Source organism: Cyprinus carpio, chromosome A10 (assembly GCF_018340385.1).
Source record: "Cyprinus carpio isolate SPL01 chromosome A10, ASM1834038v1, whole genome shotgun sequence".
NCBI classification, from domain to species: Eukaryota; Metazoa; Chordata; class Actinopteri; order Cypriniformes; family Cyprinidae; genus Cyprinus; species Cyprinus carpio.
In genome coordinates, this window is record NC_056581.1 from 4,719,856 (window position 1) to 4,745,025 (window position 25,170).

Sequence of the window (25,170 nt, forward strand, 5' to 3'; positions counted from 1 at the left end):
ATCTGTTACTGTGAAGAAAACTGTTACTCAGTAGGCTACTTGATAGAATAAGGCTGCTTGATTCATTTAATAAATAATAACGCGTCCCATTAGGCTATAGTTAATTGAATATAAAACCTGGAGTGGAGTGATTACGAAGCTTTCTTAAAGGGACACTCCACCCAAAAATGAACTTTCTCTCATCATTTACTCACCCTCATGCTGTCCCAGATGTATATAATGGAGATTTTAAGAAAATTATGAGCAATATAATGCAAGTGGATGGGTCCCTCGAAGTTAACGCTTCAAAAAACATGTAAAGTGAACACAACAGTAACCCATACGACCCTTCTAAGGTGAAACAATAGGTGTGTATGAGAACTTGACACTTTTTAAACTTGTCAGAAATTGCATTCACTACTACTTGCACACACACACACACAAACACACAAATATGGTTCTTCAGTGGTTCTTTGGGGTGATTAAGGCGCTATATAGCACTACTGCCATACACAGAACCCGTTTAGTTCTTTTAAGGTTCTCTAACGTTCTCTTAGTCTAATTGAGGAAAGGATTGAGTGTATTTCCCGAAGATAATGTGGTTCTCAACCATTCTGCCCCCAAGGCCCCCCATAAGGAAATATTCCATGGCCCCCCAGATGAGACTTTCTGACTACAGAAAAGCATAAAATTGTAGTAAATTCCCATTCAATAAACATAGCTACTGTATGAGAGTGGAGTAACATATCTAAAATCTGAGGAGGAGAATGGGGTTCCTCTTATGGTTCTACATATCACCATTTGACAAAAGTTTTTGTTTAGAGTGTACTTTTTATAGAACTGCCATATAAAAACACATCACTGAATATCAGCAAGGCTGCGATTACGATTATATTCAGTGCAGCAGCGCTCTCGCGCGTGTGATTTGGCTTAATTGCGCGTGGGCTATCCGGGTTTACTTTATAAACAGACGCAATAAAAGAGTACAGGGCAGAAATGAATAAACCGATACAGCAAATACGAAGAAACTCGCGCTCCACGGAACAAATCCTTCAGATAAATAAGTTTCTCCTCCCGGAGGAGCGTGCGTGGCGTCAGGAGCGTGTCGCATTCGGCTGCAGGTAACAACGCAGTCTTTATGTGCGCGCTGGAGGCGGAGGCAGCTCTGGGGTGGGGTGGACCACAGGATCCGGTTTCGCCGGGAGAGAAGCACCGTGCTTCACCGCTTCTCCGCGCACTGGCCACCGCATGCTGTTCCAGCACAGAGCGCGCTGTTCTGGAGACTCTGGACACTGAGACACGCTGTGACATCTCTTCATCTCATGATGCTGGTAAGACATGTTCCTCACACGCATGGCATCAGATGCAGACTAAATGCATAGAATCATCCTTTCAGGCATTCTTGAATACTGTTATGAACAGTTATTGAATGGTAGCCTCTATATACAGTATGAGAGAGAACACTTGGGGCTAGTTCTCACACATGAAGTTGTTACAAGGATTGTATCTTAAGATATTTGAGTCCAAAGTCTGCTTAAATAAACGCTTGTTTTCTGTGGTAGAGGTTTTAGTTTCAATAGTTGATGTAAACCATCTTACATTGGCATTTATTGTTCTAATTCTGTCCTGCGAACTAAAATTACAGTATCTTCATATTTTGTAAACAAGTCAACACAATTAAATCATAGGCTAAGTTCAGCGAAGTCAGCTAGCCTTTGTAATGAAGAAAAGTTCAACAGTGACACACACATGTCTCACATCTATTTTTGTAATTTTTTGCTGTTTCATGTTTTGTGTTTCATAACTGTTTTAGTTTAGCTGTAAAGTCTCTGAAGGCTGTTTAATGGCAGGTTCCATTTGTGAGGACTTACCCCATATAGTGCTACACATGTTCCACTGTAGGAGCAATAGTCTGGTAAATGAACTGGATCTTTCTTCCAGGGCAATAACAGTGGAAATGTGCAGCTTTTTGTAGCCAAGTGTATATGACTAAACAGAAACTGACTTTCAAATATTGAATGCGCACTTGTATAGTATCAGTTTGTTCAGGTGAGTTAACTGAGCGATAAGGAGGAAAATTTGAAAAGACTTGGAATGTCGTTCTGTTATCTCAGGAACTCACCTGAAGTACATACAGTACTGTTCAAAGGTGTGGTCTCACTAAGTGTTTTTTTTTAAATATTTTTGGAGTCCTTTATGCTCTCAAATATTTCATTTATTTGACCAAAACAATGACAACAACAATATTGTGAAATATTATTACAATTTAAAATAACTGTTTTCTGATAATATATTTTAAAATGTATTTTTTCTGTGATCAAAGCTGAATTTTCAGCATTATTACTCCAGTCTTCAGTGTCACATGATCCTTCAGAAATCATTCTAATATGCTGATTTTCAGCTTAAGAAACATTTGTTATTATTATGAATGCTGAAAAGCATAATTAGTGGAAATTGTTATACTCCTGTATCAGAATTCTTTGAAGAATAAAAAATTCAAACAGAACCGAAACAACATTATTATTATTATTATCTTTAAGGACACTTTTAAACAATTTAATGCATCTTCACTCTATAAAATTAACAGTTTCATTCAAAAAAATCATACAGACCTCAAACTTTTGTACTGTAGTGTGTGTGTGTGTGTGTGTGTGTGCGTGTGTGTGTGTGTGTGCGTGCAAGGAAAATTATGTTACTGAGTGCCTTTTTTGCCAAAGATGATTTTAAAACACTAAAAAGTACAGTAGCTGGTTAAATAAGATTTGATTATATCAGTTGTTCTGAAAAAGGAAATGCAAATTAAGACCAAGTCTGCCAAACTGAATCTGCTTCCTCTACACTAACAGAATAATGGATATTGCTCAAAGCATGGCATGTAACATTAAAGTAGTCATTTCATTCGTAATAGATACTGGGTGAGTTAAGTAACTACATGTAGACCTCAGACTCCTTGTACAATGGCAGCTTTAAAGCAAAACTTATTTTTAATTCCAGTCTCTGCTCACTTTGCCTTACTGATGATGAGATTGTAATAGTAATGTCTGCTCTCTGATTATTTCATTTTTTCTGTGCACTAATGCCCACTTTCTTTCACACACACATTCAAGCTTATTAATATGTTCAACAATTTCCTGGTCTATCCTGGGTTTGGAATATCCGGAGCGCTTGCAGCAGTCTGTAGGTGTTTATTATACAGTATGCGGCACTGAAACAAATCAGTGCTAATTCTCTGACAATACTGGCATGCAAATTCAAAGGCTTATATAAATCTTCTAATCTAAATGGAGTCTGAAGGTGAAAGAGTGTGATTTTTGCACCACTAGCACCCAAGAAATCATACATAACAAGACTGGCTCAGCCAGTAGTGTGAGTTTGGGGAAGAAAGGCCTGTTTTTCCAAATATTGGAAGAGTATTTGTAACTTGTTCAAACAGAGATTATTTTTACAATTTATATTGCGAAATGAAATAATACAGGAATGCTCACAAGATTACCTGAATAGCTATCTTTAGAAAGAATGAATAATTCTAGAGTTAGTGGAGTGATCTTTCTTTGGAGAGTGCATCTGCAAAAAATAAATAAATAATAAAAAACATAATAATAATAACACGCTATAAAAATATTTTTTTTCTCTGAGTTCTTTGAGATTTTATTGTGAAATACATTCAGGGCTGCAATGTTTAGGAACAACTTGAAAATTTGGGTGTTCATACTTGAGTTTACTTTTTACAAGAACCGACTCAAACCTCTTTCAGTATTTTAAAACCTCATTTAGAGTAAAAAAATCTCTTTCCTAGGCCACATTCCCATTGTTTTTGACCAATTCAGTATGACTATAAAATAAGAATTTTCATGATTTTATTGTGATTATCTATTATAATATTGAGATTATTGTAATATTCTGGGGGGGGGGGGGGTTAGAGATATAGAGAATATTATAATAATAATAATTAAATAAAATAATAATAATTTAAATTTTACTGTAAAATTTCTTAATTTTCAAACATAAACCATTAAGTTTTTATTATTTTGACAGGTTGTCGATAAATAAAAATAAATGCTGCCATATCCTGATATCATTTTTATTTCAATATATTGTGCAGACCTAGTATAGACAAAAATATTCATTAAAATATCTCATTTTTGTTCTACCAAAAAAAAAAAAGATATTTGAGTGAATAATGAGAAATGAGAGTGAATAAATAATGACCGAAATTTCATTTTGCGGTGAAATCCTTTTACAGTAATTTATTTTGTGCTATGTGCTCTCAAATGTAAAAAATGACCATTATATTTATCTGTAATTGCTGTTCTCTTATATCAGTCACTGCTTATATCAGTTGTTTTGCTCTCTTGCTTCCAGAGGATGAATCTAGTTTCCATCTCATGTTAAAAAGCTGTCAACACAGCCCTCCCATCCTGGTGAGGGGACTGCTATGGTGACAAGGTGTCCTCAACTATGTGATCTCTATGGCAATGAGCTGTCCTGTTGTTTTGGGCTGAAAGAAGCATTGGGTCAATTGAGGCTTGCCACAAAGCTTTTATACAGAGGAGAAAATAAAAAATCAGGCTGACACGTTACCCTGCATTATTCGTAAATATTATTTTTAGCTAACATTCATAGTCTATTAATGTGAAAGAAAGCCTTTTGGAAATTGTTTTTTGATGTAGCATTTTAGTTCAGATGGTATTTTGTTACATTTAAAAGGACTGTCTACCCAAAAATGAAAATTCTGTCATTATTTATGTATGACATTGACTTTCTTCTAAAAGAAGATATTTTGAAAAATATTGGGAACCAAACAACTTTGGAGCACACTTGACTTTCACTGTATGGGCAAAAAATATATCAATAAAATAAATATAAAGATAAATAAACATTTCTCAGAAAATCGTCTTTTATTTTCCACAGAAGAAAGAAAGTCATAGAGGTTTGAAATGATATGCAGGGTATTCAATGTCAGATTTTTCTTTTTTTGGGTGAACTGTCCCTCTAAATTACTACAAGTTAATCACATGACATAATGAGTCATCTTGGAAATTAATATGGTTAAATGGCATGTTAATCCAAGTTAGTCTTAACTTTTGGCATTCTTATCAAGTAGTGAAATATAACAAAATCACAAATTATACTATGTTCATTCATCACGCAGGAAATGGGGGTCAAGTCAAGAGCAATGCATTATGGGATAGAGTATTCCTCATAGTTGTATACTACACATTTTGGCCATTCAAGTATTCAATACATATTGAAAATTTGCAGATGGTGCACAATATAAATATTAAGTTCTGCAGAAATGAAAAGACAGTATGCAATTGTGAACACAGCTATTGTTTATATTGTAAATTCTATTAACATCTAGACTCTAGTGCTAGACTGGATTGATCCATTGCCAGATCTGTCCTCTGGTTGAAACAAGGACACTTGTTGGACAAATGGGCAGGATTTGCCATTCCAGATATGTTCAAGAGCATATTTGTTTTTGTTTTTATAAGATTTCAGGGTTGAGAACATTTTTTTATGAATAAGTGCCCTCCAATTGTGGCTCAGATGTGGTAAACATGGTGTGTGGCTACTGGCTACATGGTAAACCATAATCTGTCAGCACTAATTCTGGACATTTAAATACATTTTTTTTTACAATGCATTCTTCCATACACCAAATCAAATCTGTTGTGCGAACAAATTGGTTATTATGTTTATCGCAACCTATTATATGCTGTATTAAAACACTTGTTTGGAAAGGAGGTCTGAATGACTGAATGGAATGAAGACAAGTGTCCTCTAATTTTCCTCCTCTGTAAGTGACTTGAAGGCGTATTGTTCATATTTTTTTCTGTCTGAGGTTGACTCAGTAAATATGAAGTGGCTTGAATGAAAAGGCAGCTGGAGCTGGATCTCGGAAATCTTAAATTGAAGGAGGTGCAGATATTTTGTTGTAATGAAAGGCCATGGTGTGTTCTTAAAGTGCTGACATAATTTGAGATGTGATTTGTTGTGTGTTGGTTACAGAAGGAGTATGAATGGTGATTGTGTAAGAAGGGGCGTGTTTAAGTACGGGGTTGTGTTTAACTCAAAATTAAATCAAAATTTATATTCCTAACTCAAATTCCTGCTCTTATTGTGAATGATTTAAAAAAGCTTCCTTTATTTCTATTGCATACATAGCCACCTTTTAAGACAGCATCCTTAGTGAAATTAAATCTCCAAATTGACCACTTGATCACATTTGACCCACAATTTTGTATCAGCATGATGTAAAGCTTATAATGCGCTACTCTGATAAGTATAAAAATACATAGCACACAAATGTTGGATAAAATAGCCAGTAGTCAAATTCTTGATTAGAACTATTTTATTTGTCTACTATTTTTACATGTTCCTGTGGCTCAGTGGTAGAGCATTGCGTTAGCAATGCAAAAGGTTGTGGGTTCGATTCCCAGGGGAACACATGTTAGGTTTAAAAAAAAAAAATGTTGGCCTGAATGCACTATAAGTCGCTTTAGATAAAAGCATCTGCTAAATGCATAAATGTAAATTTGTGTTTGGTTTCAAATGACTTGTAGCCTAAGTGTCATAAGAAGTGATGCATAGCATTCTGGGAACTGAAAATTTTTGAATGAAATTGTTTTGGAGGGCCATAATCATGGGCTGAAACAGTGATGTCTAATTAGTGCTTCTCTAATGACACATTTTGACTGTTTTAGCATATAATACATACACACAACATGGATAAACAACAACAGGTAAACTTGTCAGCAATGTGAACACACTTAAACGTGCAAAAACTCATTGTAGTCACTCATTACAAGCCAAAATGTGGTATGTTAGAAGGTGGAATAATTCAGTTCAGACTAAGTTTGGAGTTAGCATGTTGCTAAGCTTATAATGAGATACTCGATAACTATAAAAAACATAACAAGAAAATATTGGGTAAAACAGTCAAATTATATGACAATATGCCTGACAATAATTACAATTATGACAAAATCTTAGAAAGCAATAGAATTATTTGACTCATGTCTAGAATTAGCATGTTATGGAGCCCTGCACATGGGATGCAGGAAAAAATAGCAGGCTAAATTGTGCACATGATTACTATTTCGTTCCCTCGATTTGCTAAATCATGCGCACAATTTAGCCTGCTATTTTTTCCTGCATGCCATGTGCACGATTTATTTATTTTTTCTCGCATGTCATGTGTGAGGCTCCGTAGCATGTTGCTAAGCTAACAACACAATTTAACTAGCCTATAAAAACGCATTTGGGTACTACATGAATAACAGTGTTAGCCGTTTTGCTCTTTTAACCACTGGAACAAGCTATACTGTCCAATTAAATCACTATTGTCCAAAGGAATCAATTCCTGATCAAAAAACCCCACACTACTTTTTTTCTCATTAAACATACTGTTTCACTCATGTGTCACAAACAGTCATAAAATGGGTTGTGAAAACTGTTTCCTGTTGATTTTAAAGGCAGGCTATATGGTAGGCACAATTTGGGTCCCACATGAGGATATCCAACTTAATTAAGGGGAGTGAGAACCACCTGAGGCCCAGAAGGACATCAAAGAGGCCTTTCGCTCTCTTCTGCTCTGTTCCTCTCTCTAACTCTCCCACATTCCCTGTTTCTCCACGTTATTCTCCTTCCATCCCCTCAGCCTCTCTTCCCCCTCTGTTTTCTGTGAACTGAACATGAGCAACACCTGGAATTGCTTTCTCTGGAGTCGTCCCTCTAATACAGCAGTGAAACAGCAGGGCTTGACTTGGCTTGTGGACTCTCTTTTTCTCGATCTGGATATCCCACATTGTTAAATTAGCCGGTTCAGACAGTTCCTCTTCAAAGACATCTCTGCAACCCTCCAGGGATTGCTGATGACTTCTTTCATTGGTGAAGAAGAGGACAGCAGATACAAGAATCATGAAAAACAGGCACTGGTGTGTGGAATAGACTTGCAATAAATTATTTTACACCAGTTGTTGTGATTCTGCAGTATTGCTCGGTTACACAATCCGAAGCATCCATTATTTATATAAGCACTGACAGTTTAAAGGAAAGTGGTGGATCAGGATTTTAGATCATTCATTTATGAAGAAAAAATGTGAAGCTCTTTTATGTTCATCCTTGTTTTTTGGGGGTTTTTTTTGCGTCAGCCTTGTCTTTGATGATGGGAGCTGTACTTGCACAGGGATGTGGACATGCAGCTGGTGCTGTCTAATTTAATGAGAGACCCACAGGAAGCCCATGTCAGGCACCCATGCCCTGTGGAGACAGGAAGTGGTTTGATTAAGAGAGAAGTTGCTGTGATGAATGGCAACTGTGAGAAGGGCTGTTGAGGGTTTTCTTTATTTCCTTCTCTGTCTTTTATCTTTCATCTTTTTGTCTGACAGTAGAGTCTATTTTCATACCATCATGCCAGGAAAGTAGTGCAGACATTATAGTCGATACTCAATTTCAGCAAAAAAGGCAGAAATTAGTTCCATGTGTATTAGAAATGTAATGTATGTATGTATATACACTCACCTAAAGGATTATTAGGAACACCATACTAATACTGTGTTTGACCCCCTTTCGCCTTCAGAACTGCCTTAATTCTACGTGGCATTGATTCAACAAGGTGCTGAAAGCATTCTTTGGAAATGTTGGCCCATATTGATAGGATAGCATCTTGCAGTTGATGGAGATTTGTGGGATGCACATCCAGGGCACGAAGCTCCCGTTCCACCACATCCTAAAGATGCTGTATTGGGTTGAGATCTGGTGACTGTGGGGGCCATTTTAGTACAGTGAACTCATTGTCATGTTCAAGAAACCAATTTCAAATGATTCGAGCTTTGTGACATGGTGCATTATCCTGCTGGAAGTAGCCATCAGAGGATGGGTACATGGTGGTCATAAAGGGATGGACATGGTCAGAAACAATGCTCAGGTAGGCCGTGGCATTTAAACGATGCCCAATTGGCACTAAGGGGCCTAAAGTGTGCCAAGAAAACATCCCCCACACCATTACACCACCACCAGCAGCCTGCACAGTGGTAACAAGGCATGATGGATCCATGTTCTCATTCTGTTTACGCCAAATTCTGACTCTGCCATCTGAATGTCTCAACAGAAATCGAGACTCATCAGACCAGGCAACATTTTTCCAGTCTTCAACTGTCCAATTTTGGTGAGCTCGTGCAAATTGTAGCCTCTTTTTCCTATTTGTAGTGAAGATGAGTGGTACCCGGTGGGGTCTTCTGCTGTTGTAGCCCATCCGCCTCAAGGTTGTGCATGTTGTGGCTTCACAAATGCTTTGCTGCATACCTCGGTTGTAACGAGTGGTTAATTTCAGTCAAAGTTGCTCTTCTATCAGCTTGAATCAGTCGGCCCATTCTCCTCTGACCTCTAGCATCAACAAGGCATTTTCGCCCACAGGACTGCCGCATACTGGATGTTTTTCCCTTTTCACACCATTCTTTGTAAACCCTAGAAATGGTTGTGCGTGAAAATCCCAGTAACTGAGCAGATTGTGAAATACTCAGACCGGCCCGTCTGGCACCAACAAACATGCCACGCTCCAAATTGCTTAAATCACCTTTCTTTCCCATTCTGACATTCAGTTTGGAGTTCAGGAGATTGTCTTGACCAGGACCACACCCCTAAATGCATTGAAGCAACTGCCATGTGATTGGTTGATTAGATAATTGCATTAATGAGAAATTGAACAGGTGTTCCTAATAATCCTTTAGGTGAGTGTATGTGTGTGTGTGTGTGTGTATGTGTGTGTGTGTGTGTGTGTGTGTGTATATATAAAATTAATAGGTTGGTTTCATGTGCTTTGAAAACTTTTATGCCATTTTCAAGAAAATTACATGAAATGGTATCGAGTCATTTTCAATTTATTGACTCTAAAATTGTCACGTGGTGTAACCATCAAGTAAAAAAGAGTAACATATTTTCCTTATACCTTGAATGCATGTATACATATCTTAATCAATATTTTCAAAAAAGTTTTTCAATACATTTTTCAAGTATTTTTTGTGGATAATGTAAATTATTACTTCATCAATATAATTCATTTTTGGGGAGTCACACCACATGACGTGAGTTAATTTTGTCTTGTAATAAAAAGGTCAAATCTGATATTTGTGAAGCTTAATGACTTTGACAAACACACATCATATGACTTTGATTTTGCAGTCAAATGTTTCTCAAATACTAAGATAGTTTGTTATTTCATTCATTTAATGAAAAGTATTAAAATTAATTCAGGAACATCATATAATTATGTGAATATGTGAGACACAGGCTTGCAAAGTGTCTCTGTGTTAAAGTCTGAAGTATTTATATATTAGATGTGTGAAAAACACTGGGTGTGAGACTCTTACTGCAGCCAGGCACAAGGGTCAGCAAAAGCCTCCGAAAATGAAAATTGCAAAAGGAGGAAAAACACACTCACCATTTCCTGACTGCTCACCACAGCCAGATATTATAACTGCAGCTGACTCTGCAGATCAGGGCTTGTGAAAGTAATTGAACTAATGTAAATGCATTTGGTTCACAAACCGGCCATTACTCAAGAGCAAGAAAATTTAATCTGATTAAGATCTTTGAGTTGTCAGGAAGTTATAGTGACCTGTTCCCAAAGTTTCATCAAGGCTTTAACAGCATTGTTGCAAAATATTGTTTATGTAATAGTGTTAAACTTTATTTCTGCTAGGAAATCCATGTTTAGGTGGTTAGTGTGTTTTGGAAAAAGTTATCATACTAGCTCAAGGAGTTCAGGCTGGTTTTTGGAGTATGTTGGCTGGTCAGTCAACTAATGACCAGCATAGACCAGTTAGAAACCAGCCAGCATGTTTCAAAACACAGCTGGATTTTCCATCCGTGATGATAAAATTTTACTGGCATAAAAACAGAATAGGCCAACGTCTAAAGAACAGCCCTTCACAAAAAGGCTAATCACAGCTAAACAACAACACTTTGTTACAGAAGAGCAAATTAAAGTCTCTCTTTCTCATTTGTTTAAGGTTGTCAAGCTCCCCGTAACTTTCCTCAGTGTTGTTCAGCCGTGTGTTTGGTTCGTGGTCTTGGCTCTGGTGTTGTATGGCATATTCACAGCAGGGAGAATGAATTGCTGGCAGACTCGTGCTGTGCTCATCCTGGCGGCTGTACAAGTGAGCTGGAATAGCGTAACACAGTGTGAGGCATCTTTTCCCTCAGTCATGTGTGAGTTCTTAAATGAGACGAAAATAAAATAAAAGATTAGTCATTTTGTATCACCACCTTGAGAGAGATTCAGTCGCTGAGTGTCATCTACTCTTGTTATGCAGTAACAGATGGATCCTTGCTGTCATGTATAATATTTAATAGGTTGGCAAAGGAAATTAATACAAATTTTAAAGTGATGAGTAAGTGTTTGAATGAATAAATGAATGAATGAGCATGTGACTAAATGAATGAATAAGTAAGTGGATGAATAAATGAAAGTGAATAGGTGTGTAAATAAGTGAGTGATCGAAAGAGAGAATGGGTGAATGAGTAAATAAGTCAGGAAATGAATGAACAAATTAATGAATTTGTGATTGGATGGACGGATGATTGAGTGCTGGAGTGAATCGATCGGTGAGTGAAATAAGCAATTGAATGAATTAAGTCAGTGTGAATGAAAGAGTGAATGAATAAGTGACTGAATGAATCACTGTGAGTGAAAAATGAATGAATGGGGAATTGAATTAATCAGTCAGTGAATGAAAGAAAGAATGAATGTGTCAGTAATTAAATGAATCAGTCAGTGAGTGAAAGAATGAATAAGTTATTAAATGAATCTGTCAGTGAGTGAAAGAATGAATGAATCAGTAATTAAATGAATCTGTCAGTGAGTGAAAGAATGAATGAATCAGTAATTAAATGAATCTGTCAGTGAGTGAAAGAATGAATGAATCAGTAATTAAATGAATCTGTCAGTGAGTGAAAGAATGAATGAATCAATATTTGAATGAATCAGTCAGTGAGTGAAAGAATGAATGAATGTGTCAGTAATTAAATGAATCAGTCAGTGAGTGAAAGAACGAATGAATCAGTAATTAAATGAATCTGTCAGTGAGTGAAAGAATGAATGAATCAGTAATTAAATGAATCTGTCAGTGAGGTGAAAGAATGAATGAATCAGTAATTAAATGAATCTGTCAGTGAGTGAAAGAATGAATGAATCAATATTTGAATGAATCAGTCAGTGAGTGAAAGAAATGAATGAATGTGTCAGTAATTAAATGAATCAGTCAGTGAGTGAAAGAACGAATGAATCAGTAATTAAATGAATCTGTCAGTGAGTGAAAGAATGAATGAATCAGTAATTAAATGAATCTGTCAGTGAGTGAAAGAATGAATAAATCAGTAATTAAATGAATCAGTCAGTGAGTGAAAGAATGAATGAATCAGCAATTGAATGAATCAGTCAGTGAGTGAAAGAATGAATGAATGTGTCAGTAATTAAATGAATCAGTCAGTGAGTGAAAGAATGAATGTGTCAGTAATTAAATGAATCATTCAGTGAGCGAAAGAAAGAATGAATCAGTAATTAAATGAATCTGTCAGTGAGTGAAAGAATGAATGAATCAGTAATTAAATGAATCTGTCAGTGAGTGAAAGAATGAATGAATCAGTAATTAAAGGAATCAGTCAGTGAGTGAAAGAATGAATAACGTTTTAATGCAGGACATTAATTATAAAATTTCAATTAATATAAAATGTCAAATTTAAAAGCCCTAAACTGAATGGTAAATGCTGTGACATGTAATATGAAAATAAATGTATTTGGGTTTATTAGATGTGTCTTTTTATATTAGATTTATATAGTTGCCTTGTAACTGTTGCATCTCCTGTATTTTATACCGACAAACAGTCATGTACAACCCACACCTGGGGACTAATTAAACTCATTAAAAAGTCTCCACTCCTTTTCATTGGGTTTATTTTAGTCAGACTTCTTGCAGTGCTGGAAGCAGCAGATTGAGTAAATTTCCCTCTCCGCTTCCTGTAAAGTGATGTATCGATGTTCCCTTATTCCTTATTATGTTCGTCGCGTCCTTCGAACTGAACAGGTATGCACCCTTCAGATTAGAATCTCCCTTAAGATGAAGGAATACCCATTTTAGTCCACTGCGCAGGGCACTTAGGGTGGAATGGAAAATCTCCTAACTAATTTAGTAAATCGGTGAAAGAATGAATGAATCAAAGAATCAGTGAATAAGTGAATGAGTGATTGATGGAGAAAGTGAATGAATGGATGAGTTATTCGGTGAGTGAATGAATGCAAAAGTGATTGGATGAATAGGTGAGTGAGCAAACTAATGGATGGATGGTTGGAGAGTTTGAATAACTGAGTCAGTCCATATTTGAGTGCCAGTCTCAGATAAATAGACATCCCCCTCCTCAGTGCTGGTCCGTGGCCAACTCTCCTTGATACAGTCCAGTATTCACCAGTAACATAACTAATCCTTTCATTAAATCAAGCCTCCCACTAACCTATAAAGACCTAACTGTGTGGTGAGTTACACACACACACACACACACACACTTATTTAGAGAATCCTACATCTCTTTACGCTCTTTTTTTCCACCTAGTATCTTTTACCACCGCAGCTTTCCAGCTTGCTAATTCAGTGTTTCTGTGTTTTCCCTTGGTCACAGATACACATTTGTTTGACTGTGTGTGTGTTTGCATGTGTGTGTGCCAATGAATGCCCGGCCTCTCGTGTGTGTTTGCTTAAATTTACAGTGCTGCTGTTCATCCCCAGTGTGAGTTGGCAGGCCATTAGACTGCTTTTACCACACATCTCTTATTTTCACACATCAGTGACAGCACTGTTCTCCTGCACTGGAGCCGACCCAAAATGCTTTGCTTGGCTGCGTAGGTCCTGAATTTAGACCTTTAGGTCACTTTAAAATTAACACATTGTGTTTGCAAACTAGATAGACTGATTTGAACCCTATGCCCTCACCTCATCATCATGTAATAGCTCTATTTTGTCTTTTTAATGGTATGATAACACCAAGCTATCAGTACTGAAGTACTTTGAAGTCTGACTTATTAACATATAGGAGACCTTCATCTGCCTACGGATCTGGTTCTTCAGAAAATAATCAGTTTAATCTTATTTTCTCTTCCTTTTTCTAGATAGACCTGTGAAGATCAGAAGCAACACATGATGAAACATGCAGAGGACTCTGAATAGATTAAGGAAGTCATACAGACGGCCTGAAAACTCTTTGGGAAATAACATATTGGTCTTTTCAACAACATTGGACCGTTAAATGAAGTTCAAAGAAACGGATGGCAAATGACCAGACTCCAGACTAGTTTTTGTGGACCATAGCCATGGACGTCTAATGGCTAAACCTTCAATGAATGGTTTTCTCTTTTGGGTCACCGGGAGCACTGAGGAATGGAGGATCCATTCCAGACATTCTCCCAAGGGTCTGTCATGCTTACTTCAAGAAGAATGAGCAATTTTCACCAGATGGAGATATGTTGCTACTGAAATGGTCCAATGGTTCATTTGTCTGAACAGAGAAATAATAGGACCCTGAAGAAGAGGAAGTGGCCGTAACTTGACCCATGACAAAGTATGTGCATGAAGAGCCAGGCTGAAGTTTAAAGAGTGGGTGAAATGGGAATCGACAGTAAAGTTTTAAACAAAACTAGCTTTGTGGTCTACACCTGGGAAATATGAGACTTTAGTTGACAGACAAAACACAAACAGTTCTTCTTCTTTTTAATCAAAGACTCAACAAGTGTTTCTGGCATGGGCGGCCTTTGGCTGATCTTTTTGTCTTGTTTTTGATGGTACGCAGTGATGCCCAAACTTTATTGAACTACGTCATCCTACCCAACTTGTTGTTGAGGTTGTCAGTCGTGATGCTGCGCAGGGGTCTGCTGGTCTGGCTCTCACGTGTGGGTGTTCTGTTAGTGGTGGTGTGCTGTTGTTTTTCCCTCCTTTATGTCATCACCTGCAGCCCCCATGCTGATGAGCCCATGGCTGGGCAACCCCTGCCCAGGGCTGGAGGGATGGCTATGCCAGGAGGTCCAAGCAGGCCAGGTGGGGTTGGAGGGGCCCCCATCGGCCCTGCCAGACGGGAAGGGTTCCAAGCCCTTCTCCAAGAGCGCGAAGAGCAGCACCGGCAGCATATTACTAGCTTGAAAAAACAAATTGCTCAACTTAAAGAGGCTCTCCAGGAACGGCGCGAACAACTTAAAGGCATGCAGGACTCTATGGAGAAGACAGCTGGAGAGGGCACTGTGGGTGACGTGGCTGACGAACACAGTCACAGCGACCTGCAGGAGTTCCTACGCAGTCAGCTGAGCCGGGCAGAGGTGCACTCCGGCGTTCGACTTCCGAGCGAGTACGCTGTAGTGCCCTTTGAGAGTTTCACCTTACAACGTGTCTACCAGCTGGAAATGGGGTTGACCCATCACCCTGAGGAGAAGCCGGTGAGGAAGGACCGCAGGGATGAGCTGGGGGAGGTGGTGGAGAGCGCACTGCACGCCCTCAATGCACCAAATCAAGGTGGAGACAAAACAAAACCTAGCAAAGTCTACACACCATCAGACTTTATAGAAGGTAAGATTAACAGTTATGCGGTTAACTTGTGTTTGCTTCATCTACTCTGCAAAAAATTGGTGCTACCCAGTGTAAACCATGCAGAAGCTACAGTCACATGTTATTTTAAGGTCCTATTCTCACTATTTACTGATTATTAACTATGACGTTTGCTGCAGTAAACTCCTCTAATTTGCTTTTTATTAATAATTAATAAAGTAGTTGTAAATTTTATGGGGTATGGGGTAGGATTAAGGGATCTATAGTATGGTCATGCAGAATAAGGCATTAATATGCGCTTTATAAGTACTAATATGCATGCTAGTTAATATTGAAAATTGGTCCTAAAAATAAAGTGTTACCGAAGCTACTTATAGGTTAATTCCAGGTTCACTTCAAGTTAAGCTCAATAGACCTTAGTCAGGGTAGCGCTATGTTTAAGTTTTGGCAGGAATGAAAAAGAGGCTGGGAGATATAGAAGTACAGCGTGTTCAATTGATTGTACTGTTATTTAACAACAAACCGATTGTTCAGCTGAAGAAAAGTCTTTCTGAAAAACTTTCAGTAGACAAAAACTCCATAAAACAGTTTTAAAAGTCGTGAGTTGTGAAAATTACAATATCAAGGAGCTTTATACAAGTGCCATTGTAGGTATACATGCCATTGTAAAGACTGTAAGTCTATCCCTCACAGTCTTGTTTTCATCCACTAACATGACTAAGGTCTATATACAGCCAATCTGTCAATAGAAATTACATTTTGTGGTGTCTTTGTTACAGTGTTATTATATGTACTGAGCAATAATAATTAAATCCATGTGCTTATATGGTTAGGGTTAGGATGAGGGATTGGTATAGGGTTAGTTGAATGTAATTATGCGTAGTTTATTGTTATTACTATAGCAACTAAACGCAACATGTAACAGAGATGCCGTAAAATAAAGTGCTACCCTGTATAGCCACAAGGTGTAAATATTATGTGTTAACATGAATGTAGTGTGACTGCTTACATGGTTTAAGTTGTGAGTGGGTTGGAAAGGATGGTAGGAGTTTTTTGGTAGCCTGTTTGGAAACATTATTCTTTGCTATTCCATTTAGTGCTGCTAGTGCAGAGGTGACACACTTCCCCTCTATGGAACCACAGGAAAACTCTGCACCTCTCTGGGCCATCAATAAAGCCTAAGTCTTTACTGTGGAGTTTGTCTGACACTTTTAGAGAAAATCTCTCGAAATAATCTCTGAGCCACGTGGAAAGAGTTATACAATCCTCAGAACCAACAATAGAGCATTCTGTAGCAGTATGTTAACACGCTAAAGTCAGGATATCCTGCGATGACTAGAAAACATACAGTACACAGCTGTTTCATGTTCAGAGTGGTCTCATCTCTACCATTTCCTCTGGAGAGAAAGTGACACATCTCAGTAGTTTACTGAGGCATTACAGGAAATACATTATTCCTGTTGCTATGCACTTTGTTTAGTCATAAATAACTGTTACCAGCACCGGAAACTGAAATGTTAGAAATTTGCAATGGTGAAATTTGCATGTACAAACTTTCCAAGACTAGGTGCCTGCAATAATACAGTTAGCTAAGCTGAAAAAAAAGTGAGATTTATCTAAACGTTACAAACAACTGCTGAATTTTTCATGCTAGCTTATGCTGGTTTGTCTAGTCAGGCTTTATTAAGATCACTTTGGATACAGCAAAACAGATACATACAATACATTCAACATGAATACATAAAAATATAAATAAAATACATTTCCCTCATAATTTCCTTTAGGACCATTTAACAACCGAATTGCACAGGGAAGAAACAAATATATATATCAGTTACTTTTCATGTTTGGTAGTCTATAGTGAGAACCTGAAAGGAGCACTCCGGATACAAGAAATGATCACTGTCCAGGAGCACAGATCGAGTCCGACTCAAAACTTTTCTGTTGTACAAAAATGACAAACTTCTTTGTTCTATACCTATGATCTTCCTACTAACTGTAAATTCCACACTGAGATTTCCAAACCAGCAGCTAATGGAAAAGGACTTATAGAGCAATTTCATCAATGTCCTATATTGAATGATTTTAATTTTCTTAAGCAATATAGGTGTTGCCATCCCCTTTTACATAATACCTATTTATATACATCAAAACACAATCTATTATCAATAGTTGTCCCAAGATATTTATAACTCTCTACACATTCAACCTTGTGGTTACTAGCATAGCAAGCTTCCAAAACACAACATAAATCTTTGGACAGTAATCCTGGTCTTTTGAGCAGGAATATATTTGGAGGAGTGCTAAATAATATGTATTTCTCACTTTCTAATAACTAATGGTCCTGGGTTATTTGTTATTTGGTGCATCTTTAAATAGAAGACCATTTCTTCTCATTTCAAGCCTCCCTTGAGCTCTTTTTCGACCGTATAACCGAAAAAGCCTACTTTACTTCACATCAACAGTGGAGAGCTTGTGAAGAATTCAAAAAAAGCCAAGGCCATGTCTGTAATAACTTACGACTCTGTGTCCAGACACAATGTCAGTTTTCCCAGCCTTCTTGCTAACACTAAAAGACACTGAATAATATTGTTGGACATTCTAAAAATATTCGACCCTGAAACAACACAGGAAGCTTGACCATTACACACCGGTGCTTCAGCAAACAGGAATGTTTACAGAAAGTGTATCTTTTCTTCCCACAAAATAACTCTCCCACCCCGTCCCTCAAGGGATACATGTATCTCTCATTATCCTGTATCTCTGTTGGCTAACTGTACATAGTGCTTCTTTACCAGATCAATTTTGTGGTCACACAATCCAATTTAGAGAGGAAAAAAAGATCACAGTTCATACTAAAAGTGCAGTTTTACCCTGAGCTATTGTGGCCAGTGTTCAGTAACTCACGTGATTTTGTTGTGTCGAAGAACTGTTGCGTCTAATTTACCGTAGCTAGTTTTTCAGTGAGGTGGAGCCGAGCCTGCGGGTTACGCTTTGATGTCTTTGCCGTTAGTAGCTTGTATTGATTCAGATGGCTTCCCTAATGGCCCTGCTATTTCCATGAATGCATTTTATGTGTGGGATGGAAAGGGCTGGACATGAGAATAATTTTTAGTTTGCTAGTTTCCTAGTTTGCTGTTTCTGCTTAGGGTAAGCGATTTGGACAAACTTGTACAGAAACATTGTAAACACTGCTTAGAACACCATAGCAACTTTCTCATAAATTTATGAGAAACGAGATGCACATATTTCCCAGTGTAGATCATGATGCAGTGTTTCCACACTGTACTATGAAGTATGAAGCTGTGAAGTGTGTTTTTCTTTTGTTTCCTCAACATGAACAACCCTTAAGCAAATGGCAGTGTTTCATGCAAACCGTGCGTGAGAGTGTCTTCCTGTTTGATATTAGTCTTTGTGCCTTTTGTAGCACCAGCGAAACACTGATATGGGACCTGAACAATACACATTTGATGCTGTACAGTACAGATCTCTATCTTTTTTTCCAGAGGCATGAAAGTACTGAATGAAATCCTGTTTTTCATGGTCTCCATGCCTGACCACCTTCCAGATACTTTTAGTATCTTTTAAGTTATAACCAGGGATGTTACCCAAGCCTCAGATGACCTGGTGCTCCTGGCATCTAAACATCTGCACAGATGTTTCCTGAGAAATCCCTTATCATAATTCCATGTCTCAGCATAGCTCAGATCATAGGCTCTTCAAAGAATTTCATGAGAAATGTGTTGAGTTCAAACTGAAATCTGACTTTTCATTGCAGATTTTGCTATTGTCTTTTACTCATAAAAGAAATCTGAGATGCAGGAGACTGTTCAATATTGTGTTTTCCATTCAATCCATGCTGTCTAAGAGAAACAACTAAGATTAGGGCTGCGCTATTAATTGTATTTTAATTGTGATCACAATTTCTGCTTCTCTAGATTAATTAAGCATTATTATCTGTTACATGGCCTTGTGGTTATTTATCTTGATTTTTTTTCCTTTGATAATTTCCTTATCTTGCAGTGGTTAACATAATTTGGAATTATTATTGGAACTAATATGAGGAATTTCACTTCTTTAGTTTTTTAGAGAAGCCTCTTAAGGTTCTCAGAGAGTATGTTAATGTATATGATAAATATAATAAATAAGGAAACTTGAGGTAAAATAAAACATCAGTTGATTTTCTTGATTTTGCTTACATGAAAGTTCATTAATTCTGATAAAATGTGAAAAGAAATGAAAACAATTGTCACAGTTATATATATATATATATATATATATATATATATATATATATATATATATATATATATATATATATATATATATATATATATATATATATTTTAATAATCATGATTGTCAATTTAACCATTATTGTGCAGCCCTAACAAAGATATTAAAAAGATCTCATATTTCATGTTATATCATATCAGTCTACTTAGTTCTATTTTACTCTAAATGACAACACTTGATTTTGTATGATGGTTATAAATGATGAATTTTCATAGACTGTAATTATAGAAAAGATTAAATTGGCCACAGTGGGTCTCATTTACTAAGCATTTGTATGCACAAATTTGTGTGTAAAATCTGAATATGAACATTTTTATGAATCACGGTTCACCAATACCTTCCGTACTAAAATTTGTTCTAAGTTTATGATAAAATGTAGTAACTGAAACCACACATACGCAAAAATCACAGACTCTGCGTGGCCTTATAATCATGTTAAGATGAAATTTTATATACATATATTTCATCATATACAGTAAAAGAGTAAGTTAGGCTGTGTTGTAGCTTGAGCTGTGAGGTTTCTCTCTACAACTATGCAGATACGCATAAGTACAGCTGGATAATGAGTCTGTAATCTGGGTTTGTATAAAAGGTGTTTATTGTGTTTGAGCACACATACTTGCTATTGCTTGAGGAATTTGCTGCATGTGCTCTCAGGAAAAGCGTGACTTTAGAGAACATCATGTGTTTGCTGAGAGTGACAAAAGATTGCTCAGAAAGCACTTATAAGGAGATGGTTTGGGCGTGTTTTATGCAAATGACGAACCTCCAGCACACAGTCGCTCATTTAGAAAACTCCAAATTCATTAACATTAGAACGAGGTGAACAGCAAATTCATGTGAGTACACATGTGCTGTGAATTAGATTGTACATTTTTGTGAGAAGTTCTCCTGTGGATACAAATATGAAATAATCCACATAATTGTTAGTGAATGAGACCCACTTTTCACTTCAGGACCCAACTACTGTATGTCTCACACTGTTCTCAACTTTGCCAAGAAACCAAAGTTTATAATCAAAAGTCAGAGATTTGAATAATTGTATTTTATTTTAAATTTAATAAATTAATTGATCATTAATTTGATCACACTTTACTCTTATTGTATGTCAACCTAACTGAGAACTCCACGTCTCATTAACCACTGAGCAATAAAATGTTTTTTTCCTCTGGGTTTTTCCATCGAGACGTTTGTGACAGGCTTTTGAATGCCTGCCTTCATAGTCTTGATGTGTGTTTGTCTTCCTTCATGCTTGTGTCTTTGTACGTTTGTGTGTTTATCTTTGTAGTGTTTGTCCTTGAGCTTTAGATTTCTTAGAAATTTTGCTTTGCTTGTGTGCTTCCATGTGGGTGTTTGGGTAAACTGTTTCTTTTCTTCACTGTTCTCAATGTCTTCTCATCACGGCAGGCATAGCGCGCACTGAGAAGGACAAGGGCACGCTGTACGAGCTGACCTTCCGCGGAGAGCAGAAGCAGGAGTTTCGCAGGCTGCTTCTCTTCCGCCCCTTCGGCCCCCTCATGAAAGTGAAAAGTGAGCTGGTGGAGTCGGCCAACGTTGCCATTAACATTGTGCTGCCTCTGTCCCAGAGAGCCGACAAATTCAAACAGTTCATGCACAACTTCAGGTGACTCCACTGTCATTTTTCTTATTCTTTGTTATTATCTGTTGTTTATCATGCTCTGCACCCTTATTTTTTTCTTTTCCACAGTTCAAACTTTCTGTCTTCCATGACAGTTTTTCATGTGCTTTTGTGGCTCAGTCATGATAAATATGTCTCAGTTTATAAATCATTTTCGTTTATGTGCCAAGTTTTGGAATATGTTAAGAAAATATCAGTATTGGATATTATAGTATATTGGATATTTCAGTATCTGCAACTCAAAGCTTGCATTTATTTGATCAAAAAATACAGTAAAAACAGTAATATTGTGAAATTTAAAATAACTGTGTTCTATGTTAATATATTTCAAAATGTAATTTATTCCTGTGATGGCAAAGCTGAATTTTCAGCTTCATTACTCCAGTCGTCAGTGTCAATTAAAATCATGTAATTGTCATCTTTATTTGTTGAATTTATATTTAGTTAATTTTCATACGGAGTTTGCATTTTGCTTCTGTTATCAATAAAAAGACCCAAACCTCATTGAAAAGCTTCTTTCCAAACTTTTATTATCAATAAAATGGCAGGAAGATGTATCTTTCTCATTCAGGTTTTTTATTCTCACATGGATTAAACCAAATCTAAACCGCTAAACTGCCACTAACCAATAAAATTCACCATGTCACTCAGGCTCTTTAGAACTGAAGCATCTCTGAAGTCTAGCCAGCCGTGCCTTTATTGTGCGTTGGACATGAAAAGACACTCATCTTGTTCAGCATCAGCTCCAAACATTTCTATCAGAATGCGGCTGCTTCAGATCAGGAATTTCACACCCGAGCTGCAGTCTTTGTGTTACGCTCGCAGTGACCTGTAGTAGGGTGATCTTGTCCTGTCAAAATCTGCCACAGTGTCTTTATCAGTACATTCTTCTCTCAAGGCCAGGACTCAATAGTACGACGGCGTTTTAGTGCCACATTAATTTTTTTCTTTTAAAAATCTAAAATTATGAGATTAAAGTCATAATATTTTGTGAATAAAGTCAAAATTATGAGAATAAAGTCGAACTTATGAGAATAAAGTTGAAATATTATGAGAATAAAGTCAAAATATTATGAGAATAAAGTCGTAATACTATTATATCGCAATCATTTTGTGCTTTGTTGCTTTAATTTAACACAGCTCAGCTTTCTAATTCTGTCAGTTTTATCATGAAATACAAATTATAAATGTATTTCAAGTTTATAGCAAGATATAAAAGTGAAGGAACATCAGAAGGCATGAGCCTATAGCTTAATTTATAATGAAAATAATGTCTCATTATTGTAATCGGAAAGACTCACATGCTCGATCTTTCATGCCACATTAAAGAGTGTGAAAAACACACATTATTGTAATAGCCTATATTGTTTGTATTTCGCTATAAAACTGTCAGATTTTGAAAGCTGAGACTTTGGAATATCTCCTGGTGCTCCCAATCCGAGTATACTCTCAAAATATTTGAACTTAAATCTTTATTCTCGAAACATTGCGACTTTATTCTCAAAACATTTAGACTTTATTCTTGTAATATTTTGACTTTATTCTCAAAAAATGTCAAATTTATTCTCGTAATATTTCGACTTTATTCTTGAAACATTTTGACTTTATTCTTGAAACATTTGAACTTTATTCTGGTAATATTTCGACTTTATTCGCAAAAAATTTTGACTATTCTCGAAACATTTCAACTTTATTCTCGTAATATTTCGACTTTTTTCTCGAAACATATCAACTTTACTCTTGTAATATTTCGACTTTATTCTCGAAACATTTCGACTTTATTCTTGAAGTATTTCAACTTTATTCTCGTAATTTCGACTTTATTCTCGAAACATTTCAGCTTTATTCTCGTAATATTTCGACTTTATTCTCGTAATTTCAACTTTATTCTCGAAATATTACGACTTTAATCTCATAATCTCAGATTTGTTAATTTTTGTAACGTGGCACCAATACACCGTCGTACAATAGCTCTGTTACATCTTGCTTTATTTTTTTTCTCTCCACTGAGCTCACTGCAATGCATTCTGAGATTTATAATTGTCATAATCATGCTACCCTGTAGTTTTATGATGCCCACTTTACCCACAATGCTTTGCAGCTTTAGTTGCAGTAATGTAAACTATTTTGATTTGGCATCACAGTAATAATGTTACGGTGAGACAATGAGAATGTGCAATGGATATTTAGAGGGAAAATATATCTATTTTCTACTATATTTGTTTGTTTCTCAGTTAGTTCACAAATGTTTCACAAGTGCTGCAGCTGGAGAGTGCTGACCTCAGTGTGTGTGTGTGTGTGTGTGTTTGTGTGTGTGTGTGTGTGTGTGTTTCTGTCACTCTACTTGTCTACAGAGAGGTGTGTGTGAAGCAGGATGGCCGGGTGCACCTTACCGTGGTATACTTTGGAAAGGACCAGATGAATGAAGTCAAAGGAACCTTGGAGAACACATCGAGGTATGGCAAGTTAATATATGTGTGTGTGTGTGTGTGTGTGTGTGTGTGTGTGTGTGTGTGTGTCTGTGTGCGTGTGTGTGTGTGTGTGTGTGTGTGTGTGTGTGTGTGTGTGTGTGTGTGTGTGTGTGTGTGTGTACTCACGGAAGTGTGTGTACCCACACAAAGGAACAGATAAGGCCAAGGTTAAGACTGAGAAATTCACAGTTAAACAAAAAGGAACCAAAGGGGTGTCTTAAGTTCCTCCATCCAACAATTTCAAATTCAAATATCAAGGTCAAGGTCAAGGTGAACTTTATTGTCCCACAAGGGGAAATTCATATGGTCATTCATTCATTACACGCCTTTATCACAACATATTCTTCAAAAAACAAACACAACACATAAAACACAATATATACAAAAAATAACAGTACTACAAGAATGAAAATTACAATCCAACATTTAACGTTAAAAATGTATAATATTATCAGATAACTAAAACTATGATAGCTTGCGATGTGCATGATCATTATACAATCTGATCGCTATGGGGACAAATGATTTATTATACCTTTCTGTTCTAATTCTCTGTTGTAAAATTCTACCAGTTGACCTATTACTTCTCATAAATTTATGATATAGAGGGTGAGTAGGGTCATTAAGGATTTGGTCAGTCTTTTTTGAAATAAGCTCATTGTACAGCTGAGCTACCGACACCTGGTCAATTCTGATGATCCTGCTGGCCATCTTGATCATGCGCTGCAATTTTTTTTTGTCCTTAACATGCATGTTACCAAACACACAGATGAGGCCAAAGGACAAAACACTCTGAAGTAGGCTTTTATAAAACATTACAAGAATGTGTTTTTTTCTAATCTAAAATTATATAATTTCCCAAGGAAGTACATCCGCTGGTGCATTTTCTTAATTTTGTTCAGTGCACATTCATTAAAAGTTAATTTAGAATCAATTTCAACTCCCAAGTATTTATACGTTGAGACCCTCTCCACTAATTCACCATTTATATTAGAGGGGGGAACTATCATTCTATTTTTGCTAAAATTTATAACCATCTCTTTTGTTTTCTTCACATTTATTTGCAGACAATTTTCAGAACACCACTGAGTGAAACCCTGCAATTCCCTCTGAAAACCACTCACAGAAGATATGTCCGACTTTAAAATACCAACCAATGCTGTGTCGTCAGCATATTTAAAATAAATGTGAGCTGAAT

General features: G+C 36.7%; 1 protein-coding gene across 1 annotated transcript in view; it reads left to right on the forward strand.

Moving 5' to 3' along the window:
- The first annotated feature begins 874 nt into the window (after nt 1–874).
- LOC109069885 (chondroitin sulfate N-acetylgalactosaminyltransferase 1-like) overlaps nt 875–25,170 on the forward strand; it is a 37,502-nt gene continuing 13,206 nt past the window's right edge. The window contains exons 1-4 of the mRNA XM_042764809.1: nt 875–1,310; nt 14,144–15,587; nt 21,270–21,486; nt 23,856–23,957. Coding sequence (XP_042620743.1) covers nt 14,810–15,587; nt 21,270–21,486; nt 23,856–23,957 — 1,097 coding nt within the window. The 5' untranslated portion in view covers nt 875–1,310; nt 14,144–14,809. The remainder of the gene's footprint in view (nt 1,311–14,143; nt 15,588–21,269; nt 21,487–23,855; nt 23,958–25,170) is intronic.